Source organism: Mesitornis unicolor, unplaced genomic scaffold, assembly GCF_000695765.1.
Source record: "Mesitornis unicolor isolate BGI_N332 unplaced genomic scaffold, ASM69576v1 scaffold22482, whole genome shotgun sequence".
NCBI lineage: Eukaryota > Metazoa > Chordata > Aves > Mesitornithiformes > Mesitornithidae > Mesitornis > Mesitornis unicolor.
Genome location: NW_010167426.1, coordinates 1 through 10418, shown reverse-complemented (window position 1 = coordinate 10418; position 10418 = coordinate 1). Strand labels below are relative to the sequence as shown.

At 44.2% G+C, this 10418-nt stretch overlaps 1 protein-coding gene across 1 annotated transcript; it reads right to left on the bottom strand.

Moving 5' to 3' along the window:
- Positions 1-115: 115 nt before the first annotated feature.
- On the bottom strand, positions 116-10214 carry LOC104536156 (ATP-binding cassette sub-family A member 5-like; the record flags this gene model as incomplete). Its single annotated transcript, XM_010178702.1, has 20 exons — positions 116-171; positions 404-483; positions 937-1086; positions 1304-1423; positions 1800-1894; positions 2003-2078; positions 2539-2714; positions 2869-2960; positions 3067-3184; positions 3275-3401; positions 3773-3864; positions 4361-4435; positions 4918-5055; positions 5318-5431; positions 6052-6222; positions 6373-6486; positions 7457-7594; positions 8709-8842; positions 9607-9776; positions 10013-10214. Coding segments are annotated over 20 exons (2438 nt in total), but the record flags the coding sequence as incomplete, so codon positions are not given.
- Between the last annotated feature and the right edge of the window lie 204 nt (positions 10215-10418).

The window sequence follows — 10418 nt, the reverse complement described above, 5'->3', positions numbered from 1 at the left end:
TCTGCACTTTCCCTTGTTATATTTCATTCACCCCAAATGGCTGCGAAAAACCCATTAAAAATCCCGCAACACCTTTGCCTGTCATGTCTATGAAACAGAATTGGCTTTAACATACCTGTTCCAGCGTTGCCTGAGAAAAGCTGTACTCCTCGATGTTAAAGGCGTGCTTTACTGTTAAAAGAATTAATGAGAGCGTGTATTTAGGAATACTTTGTTATCTGACATACTGGATTTAAAGCATTTTAAGCTGGTACAAGTGCTCACTCCTCATTTCACAAGAAGCAGAGTTGGGGACAGCAATAATAATGGAAAAATATAATTAAATGGATTTGGAACTGAAATGCAGAAGTTAAGGGAGACAAAATGATGTCTGTATGTTACGTGTGGCAAGTGCTTTATTTACCTTCTTCCAGCTTGGAAAAAGAATGGGACAGCGACTGTACATCTTCTTTAGGGATTTTATACGCCAAAATAGAAGCGAAACTGGAACAAAGAAACAAAGCAAATCCAGCTTCAGGTAAAATTCCTCAAAGCAAAAAATACGAATAACCAAATGCACTTCATACGGTAGAAATTCAAAGCTGCTGGAGGAAAAGCAACCAACCCACTCTCAGACTTTGAGGTGCCCCCACAAAACGCTCAAGCATCCCTAGATGAGGCCATTGACTCTGATTTTGCCCCCATTTTTTGGGAAGCCGCAGCCGAGCAGGAAGCTGTGCAGAAAATGAGTTTTGCTTCCTCCCGTGCCCAACATCTGCACGCAGGGCTTGCAGCCACCGCCTTGAAAAACCCTTCCTCTTTTCTTTTAAAACTACATGTCAGTATTTTTGGTAGATGTCAGTACCACGCCATTCCTTACTCGGTGCCAAGGAGCTGCTGAGAAATCAGGGGCTTGTACTGATATCAGTGTTTTCTGCGTATGTGTTTAAACTTCACCTTTCCTGTCGATTCGCGTTGGGGAAGATGTGCACGATCTGGCTCTGCAGATACTCCACCTGCTGTACATCTGCTGTTTCTTTTAATTTCATTTCCAAGAAGTATCCTCTGCCAAACTTACTCTTCAGGTGCTGGACAGTACCTATACATCTACCAACCACAGAGAGAAAACAAGAGTTGTAAATGTTACACCGCACTCAAAAAGCAGCCGAAATTTCTAACAGACCCTTTCTGCAGTTTAATTTTGCTCCAAGTTTAAGGTGCAAATAAATTGTCTACCTATATTTTTCAAGAAATCTGTTCTAGTTGAGAGCTGTCCCATCCTCCCTGTCATAACACCCCGGGAAATGGAGGGCTCTGGTGGTACCTGAGCTGCCCGGACACCAGGATGGCCACACGGTCACAGACAGCGTCCGCCTCTTCCATGTAGTGAGTGGTCAGGATGGCAGCTCTCTCCTTGTTTTTGAACGCTGCTCGAATCGCCCGCCTACACAACATAACCAAAAAAATCCCCAAATAAAACATCTGGCACCGAACAGTAAATCCTGGGTTAGAGGACTGTGATGGGCAAACACAACCCCTTTATCTTATGGACCAATACTCAACAATTACCACCTGAATTTTTCGCAAAGATAACTCGAATCTCATACTTCTTACATTATTTTAAACGTTTCTTTTGACTTCCAGACTTTTAATCTTCAAAGCCATTCTGGGAGAGGACACAGATGAAGTGTGGCACCAAGGTCGGGCTGATTCCCCACCTATGGCTCTCCCTAGCATTAACAGGGATAATGCACCAAAAAACCGGATAAATTCCCACAATGAAAGAAGACCATGGGCAGCGTGGCCCCAGTGGCACTCACCACATGTGCTGCTTGGCTTTGGGATCCATCCCGGTCGATGGCTCATCCAGCAGCGTGACCCGTGGGTTGCCCAGCATGCTCAGGGCAAAGCAGAGCTGGGAGGAAGGCAGAGGGAAGGGTAAGGACATGGTGGTGGTTGGGGACACCCAAAACGGCAGTGCCAGGGGACACCCAACACGGTGGCACCAGGAGACCCCCCCTACCTTGCGCTTCAGCCCCACGCCCAGCTTCTTTGTTGTCTTCTGCAGGTGGTCCTTTAAATCCAGGGCATTCGCGATGCTGCGGATGGGGGAGGATGGCATGTGAAAAGCTGAGGGGATGATGGTTCGGCTCCCCCCTCATCATGCACTATGAAAACAGGCTCATTTGAAGAGCTCAGTTACAAGTGTTTGTATATAAAGTGTAAATAAAGCAGAACACTAAACAGAAACGGAGCTGGGTGTCTCCATACAAAACCTCCTGTCCTTGAGGAGGTGACAACCCAGAAATGGCTCCAATCCTGTCCTTGCAGCCTCTCCAAAGGTCATAGCATTATATTAAAAAAAACACATATAGAAATACCAGGCAAATGTTGTGGGGCTGAATCTGTATCTCCCAACCTACAAATTCACTGAAAGGATCCAACCATAAACTTAAGCAACAACAAAAAAATATTGCCTTAGGAATTGTAGGGGAGGAAAAAAAGAGCCCAAGAAAAACACAGCCAAAGCTTTAAACATTTCTTAAATGAACTACTTACCGTTTTATGACTTCTTTAACATCAGTCTGATCCATTCCTTTGATAGCCCCATAAATTTCAAAGTGCTCCTGCAATGTAATGTCTGGCCAAAGCGGATTCGTCTGAGGACAGTACCCCACAAACTTCACTGAGTCATCCTCGCTGCTCAGCCCAAAGGAATAATCCCCCATCAGAACCTGCGAGGAAAACACACAGACCTCACTCATTCTAAGTGGCAGGACTGGTTTTGTACAGTTTTTTCAGGAAAAAAACCTTAGGAATGCCTGCAATAATAATAAAAATATCGAGCACAGATTGATTTTTTAATTTAATTTATAGCGTGCAATGTACCTGCCCACTGGTTGGCTCAATCTCTCCCACGAGCATATTAATTAAGGTGCTTTTCCCAGCTCCGTTGGGTCCCAACAACCCCAATATTTCTCCTGAAGGACAGACAAGACACAAAACATTGCCTGGGAGGTCAGATAAATGGATCCATGTAAATAAATATAAATAAAATGACTCAACAGCAAGCACTTGAACTCCAACCTTTCTTTACGCAGAGAGAGACGTGTTTTGTTGCCACTTTCTTTATTTTTCTCCCCAGAAGAAATTCCTTCCTCTCATCAAATTCCTTGTGCAAGCTGCTCACCAGGATTGCTGGCACCTGGGAGAGAAGAGGGAAGTGGCTGCAGGTCCCATTGGGAAAGCTCCCAGTTTGGGGGTTTGAGCAGCGCCCATGGGCTCACAGCTTTACCTCCTCGCTTTTGGGGTTGCTCAGTATTTCTTGGACTCGCCGCCTCTCCGCCTTCACGTCTTCGTCTTCGTTCTCATCACGCGGGATGTCCGGGAACTTCCAGGTCTTGGCTTTTGTATGGCATTTTCTAAAGGGAAGAAAATAATGATTGCCGAGCTCTTTCTTGGAGTATCACATTGCAGCCATGCAATGGGAAAGGAAGCTCCTCTAGTTTTACATGGGGAATGTCCTCACAGAATCCCTCATTTTGCACTAACATAACTTAAACGAAAGTATAAAACCTATTTCTGCCCTTTATTGGTTAAATTTCAGACAACTAAGTTTACAAGAACAAATTCTTTAGACTCTTGGGATGGGATATAACCACGGGTAATTTATTTTCTGCAACATCCTCCACAACTATACGCTGCATGCTGCAGTTTAATCACCAGCATACTTTTTAAAAAACGGCTTATCTGGACTATTCCTTTTTAAAAAGTCTTTTTGACAGAGACGCACCTGAAAAATGGATCCTCCCGCACCATCCTCCCTCCGTTCTTCAGCTCGAAACACCGCAGCAGGAAAAGCCACAGCACACACTGCAAATAGGGCTAAACCAGACCAAAACAGCCCTGGTTACTCAGTGCTGCCAAGGCTGGGACCCTATAGGTGACCCTAGAGGTGATGCCACAGTGGAATGAGTGACAAGAAGCTCCTGCTTTTCCCCACCACAAAAGTGCTGGTGTTTTTTGAGAAGATGAAATTAAGAGGATGAACAACCAGATTAGATTTAATGGTGATTATTTGGGATTTTTGGAGAGGGAAGGGACTGTCCCCTGCTCTGGAGTTCTTGCTCCATCAGCACAGCCTCCCATAATAATGAGGATTAATACTGGCACTGTTAATGAGACTATGGAAGCAGATGTTGGGCTGGTGGGCACAGCAGCTTTTACTGCTACCGCTCGTGCTGCAGAGCTGCAGCTCCAGCGATGCTCAGCATGAGCTCAAATCTGCATTAATAAAGATGCCCGAACAGAAGGGGCCTCCCAGCAGGAGTGAGCAATTCTCTACAGCAGATAGGGCAGATAATCAAATAACCACGCTTACAGCTATAACCGCTACCAGGAGCCGGTCCCAGGGGTCGTAGTATCCTCCGTTCTTCCGCTTGCCTTTCCACGAGACCTGAGGAAAAACCATGGTCAAAGAAATAATCACCTACCAGAAATCGTATATTCTACATCACACTTTAACCTCAAATTTAAGGTGCGTTGCTCAAGCCCTCTCTGAGCTCTGCACAGACCCTGCTTGCACCAGGAAACTTCCACTGAAACCCTTGGGGCTGCTCCTGGTTTAAAGCCACTGACTCCCATTCAACCCATCTCCATTGCTGGGGCTGCTCAGCTCCACAGGTTTTTCCTTTAGATCTTTAATGGAAGACTTGCTTCCTTTAAAACAGCAAGATTTTTATTGCTCCTTCTCACTTTAAAACTGCAACACTGCTTACAGAAAGAAAAATGTGACTTTTCCCCAGCAGTTGCTACTCTTAAACACACATTAAATGGCTATGGATGACATTACATCTGCTCTCTTGTTGTCGTTAAAGATGCCCACCCAAGCCCTGTTGTCTACAGAGGCCCTGGAGAGGATTTCTTGTCCCCTCTTACCTTGATAAAACAGATCAGACAGCCAATAAGGGGATAAATAGGAATGAAGAGGGAGAAGACGTAGTGCAGGATGGTGGTTACCAGGTAATAGTCCAGAAAAAAGGCCACTTCGGTGACCACCGTACACAGCAAGGCTGTCTGTACAAAAGAAAAGGAGGAAAAAAGTCGGTTTTCATTCAGTTCAGACTCTCTAAGAATAAGTTATCCAATTTGAGACACATTTTTAAAAGCTTTTCTCATTTAAGATATGGCAGAAACACAGAGACGTCGATAAATGTTTCAAATTTGTCACGCGTTAAGGAAACACAGTTAAATAAAGTAACTGGGGAAAAAAAGCCTGGTGTGGCTTCGGAGATAACCAAGCTTCCCAGGTAACCGACCTCAAGGTAGAGTCACTCACCACTGAAAATATAAATGACCAAAATTCTTTCGTATTCTGGACTTTTTTAAACGTGAAGGAGACCACGTAAGTGAAGAGCACGACCGATGGGACATAACCAATCAGGCAAAAAATCTGCAGAGATAGGAAAAGTTTCTCAGGGAATGTACAGCAAGAACACAGAGGGGAATTTTTTTGTATAAATATCAACTGGAATTACTTTAATGTGCTTCTTAACTCTGGATTCATCTGTCACTTAATTCGATATATTTTGCTACCTTGGTACTATTAAGGACAAATAAAAGAGCACATGGAGAGGCAGGAACATCACTTAGTTTCCTTTAAACTATTTTTTTTTAATAATACAGGCTCCCATAAATATTGGACCGCAGATTTTGGCAAATATTAGGAATTCCACCCTTAATTCGCAGCATTTTTGCGGAAACTAAACCAAGGGCAGATGCACTGGCAGAAAAATAGCCCTGCAGCGCCACGGTCACATCCCAAACCTGATTAACTCAGAGCTTCTGGGAAAGCAGCTGGGAAAATGTGATTCTTCTCAATTACAGCCAATATCTCAGGGAAGCCCGCTCCGAATAGATAAGACACGAAGACTTGGAGTCTTTTCAATTTAATCAGATGCTGCCATTCATTGCAGGGCTGGTCTGTGTTCAAAGTCACTGTAACCTCATCACCTAGAGTACTTTTTTCCCCCATGAAAAGCAGGATTACGTTGCTTTAGGCGCAGCACTCACCACAGCGACGAACTTGCCCACGTAGAAGTAGACGCCGTAGTGGAAGGCGAAGAGGCTGCCGATCATCAGGACCAGGATGGAGAAGAAGAGCGGGAGGTCCACGACCGCTTGCCCCGTCCAGTAAGCGGAGGGGTAAAGCCCTGCGATCTTCAGCTGCGTGTACGCCTTGATCTGTTAATTAAATGTTCATTAAAATGAACCCAGCACTCGCCTCCATACGTGGCAAAAGATGCTATCTAAAACACCTCGTATGATTTTCCCCAAACCTCAAGGTTTTTTTAAGTTCTTGTATAGTCCACGAGGCAATGCCTGGGCATTTACCTTGTGGTTTTCGGCGTTGTCCATGGCAAAATAGGGTGGCATCCCAGTAATAATGATTCCCAGTAACACGGCTTCAAAATAGATCTCTAGTCTGAAAATGGTGTCTGGAAGATTCTGAAATATAAATCAGATTTCTTCAGCATCTGTCCTGGTTTGAGCTAAACAGAACTCATTTTCTATTTAGTGATTTTAGTTTTCAGCTCAGTCTCTTCTAAGTGATTGAAGTCGCTGAAAACAGCAGTGTGGTTTTCCAACAGTGTGCACTGCTACGAGTGATCATCACAAGGCCACTGCCTCACCATGGCTGTGTCTGCACCTATGGGGGGGGAGTGGACCCAAACCTGCCCAACGAGGTATTGCATCCCAACACGCCACACTCAGTGTAAAGCTGAGGGATCACGAGGGTCTCAACTCTTCCATCTTGGACCCTTCCTTCCCTCTCCACCCCTGCAATGGCCCAAGGCCCAGCAGACCCTGCTGCTTCGGCTGCCTCTGATCCTGAGCCCTGTGTTCCTGCATCAGCTCCCACTGCTGCTGGGTCCAGACTGGGACTTTTCCAGTGCTCCCAGAGCCTCTGGGGACACCATCGTCATTGGGGGAGGATTTTATATTGGTTTTGTAGATATATTTGTACATATCTGTAGATATTTCATTGTTTTCCTATTTACATTATTATCCTGTAGTATCATTAGTATTGTTTCACTAAACCTGTTACTTTTATTTTCCAACCCGTGAAGTCTCTCTCCCTTCTTCTCTTTTCTCTTCCCTTCTGGGGAGGGGAGAGGGGTTAACAGAGAGCATCTGGCCAGAGTTTAGTGGCCGGCCCAGCCCTAAACCACGGCAGCATCAGAATGGCTGTGACCACAAAAATGCATTTAGAACTGGACCATAACTAAACGCTAAAACATATATTCTGCATATCTCAAGATCATCTGAGCTGCAACATGAAGGAAAACACCCATGGAAGCTCTCTCCAAGCGCCTTTTTCCTCCATTTCCACAAGCTGCAGAGCAAAATCCTGTCATCCCAGGGATGCTTTGCCACGCACCTCGTGTTTAAGGGCGATTTCTGCCACACAGCTCACCTGTACGAAGGGGTTGCTCCAGATCTGAATGCTCTCCGTCACGTTTAAATTGCGCAGCAGCAGATTGCTGACAATGTTCATCAAAACTGGCAGGGAATGCACCATGGTACTGTTGAATACGACCATGAAAACATAGTTCTGGAAAGGAAAGCGTTTGCTGTGTTAATGCTTCGGCACCAAAGGTAATACTCAGGGAGAGGTCTCCTATGGGCTTCATTAAACCCCAAAAATCTTTGCATAATACAGAATACTTTGCAGGAAGCTCTGGGCTACTCATAACCTGATTTAGGAACACAGTCATGCTCACAGGCAAGAAATTACTTGGAATAAATTCCCAGAATGTTTTATGCCAGTGTGACGCTAGGAGAAATGATGCTCCAGACAATTACAGTCTGAAAATCAAAACACACAGCGACCCGCGCTCCTATGTTCTTGCTAATGCATTTAAAACCCAGACAGGCAAAAATTTACACTAGCTAAAGGCTGCCTTGTCACGGTAAAATTAACGGTTTGCTGTGAATAAAAATGGGAACAAGAGGCAGAGCTGGCAGACTGCAAAGCAGCTTCTTTGTCGCAGATTAAATACGACCGCAATGTTCAAATCTTTCCGACGCTCCTTCAGTGGCCATACTGAAATGAACACTTGCAACCCAAGAAACTCGTTTTTCTTTACACATGAGAGCACCATGGAGTTACACTTCTGTCAAATGGTACAATTCAACCAGAATAAGTTAAAAAACTATAAAGTCCTATGCCAGGTCTCTCGTGAAGTGAAATACTTCTCTTGGCTTTTTGTACCCTTGTGGGGAAGAAAGGGGGATGGATGTTTTATTAGCCTACCGTAATTATCATTCTGGAAGAACAGCTATCTTGCTAACACTTCCATTCTGTTAATACAAGTCCTCTTGTATAAGGAATACTACATATTATATTACATTATATTACATTACATTACAATTATTATATTACATATTACATTACATTATAATTATTATATTACATATTACATTACTTTACATTACATTATATTGCATTGCATTACATTACATATAATATATCATATATCATATCATATCATATGATATATCATGCCATATCATATCATATCACAACATATCATATGATATCATATTATATTATTTGATTCCATGACTCAGTAAGTGCCTTTCAGGCAAGAGTGTGACAAAGCCAGCCCCTCCCCAGCTGCTTGTCTGCAATTTGGGACACGAGCGAGGTGATCTGCCCATCCTACCTGGCTGGATTCGAGGTCAAACACGTTTAAACCTGCGCTGTGAGGTGCGGCCGAGACGTAGTCGCTGTCATTGAACATCTCCAGGAGGACGTTCATGCTCCCGAGAGAGCGGACGATGTCCTCGATAGCCGATTCTGGGGGAAGACAGAGAAGCAACGGGATTACTCATCACCACCTTAGACTATTATACACATAATCAGTGATGTGTTTTCTCACCGATACAACCCTATGATGAAAGATCACCATTTCCATACGCATGCCCACCAAAGAGTCCTCTGCTGTTCTGAACATGAATGGTTTTATTTTGGCTTCCCACCTAAGAGTGCCCAAAGCATTCAGGATGATTTCTTGGTTATATTCTTCAGTTAATTTATGTGAGTCAAATGGCAGAGATGCCAACAAGCATTCTCTGGATACTCAAAGTTTGTTAAACAGAGAATTAGGTAAGAGGAAGGAAATCAGCAGCATTTTGATACGATGTCCAGGCAAAGTAAGTTGTATGAAGCTGGAATTCCTGACAGATGCTCATTTTACTGCCCAGATCACTGCTATGCACTTTTAAAACATCCTAAGTTGAAATAAAAAGGCATTTTCCACAATGCTTTGTAGCAGGATTTTAATATTGATTAAATATAAGCAGCTATAGAGCTCCTTCACATGGGTCACAGCAAGCACAAAGCCAGCAGACATGGGAGGAGGAAGATCTGAACCAAACCCTATGGCACGAAAGACTCTCACCCTCTATCATCTCTGGGTGTTTGGAAACTTGTCACTTGGGTTAATGTCAAGGGAAAAGTTCTGTTCCCAGCCCCAAAAGTAGCACACACCACTGAGATGCTATGCTAAAGAGAGAGGTGGAGACAGGAGCCACCTCCATGGAGCATCGCTGCTCTCCTACCTGTGGAGTTCTGCAGCAGGAGACGGCTCCTGTACTTGTGAGAGGTCTCCCCGGGCTTCAGCAAGTACAAATCTGGGGAAAGTCTGATAGCAGCCACCGAATTTTTGATGATGTGGTGTATGAAAAACAACAGAATCTGAACGACGAGAAAAATCAGAAAAAGCAACAACCTGGAAGAAAGAAAAAACTGGGTTTTATTAAAATTCAGCAAAATGCCAACCCAGTTCATGTGCATGCTATTAAAACATCTCCCTTGCCCCCACAAAGCACATATTCAACAGTAATCATTGTTACTGCTGAAGTGTAACTATAGGGAAAAAAAATAATCACATCCTGCCTTTTCTCTGGTACAATTCAAACAGGTTTTGGGAGTTTTGTATAGAAGTGAGAAAGCCTCAGTACTCACATAACTCTCACACATTTATTTTCCCGCTTGAGACTGAGGAAGTGAACTTTAGCTATGGTGGAAACCTGCTTCTTCCAGAGCGCTGCATTGCTCATGGCCGGCGCCTTCGTCTCCGACAGCATCAGGAGGCTCTGCTCCATATCATCAAGGGACTTTGTATCCATTTCATCCTGCGCTTGCTGGGCATTGAACACGCTGTAATCTGAAAAAGAATAGAGTAAAACCCTACAAATATGACGTTCTGTCAAAGATAGGTGGTTTGAAATGATGGGGTCCTTCCCCTTGCTACTGCAGAAGCCATCTCATCCCATTCCATTCCATCCCATCCCACCCCATCTCATCCCAATCCCCATTCTGATCCCATCCCCATCCATTTCATCCCCATCCCCATCTCCATCCCCATCTC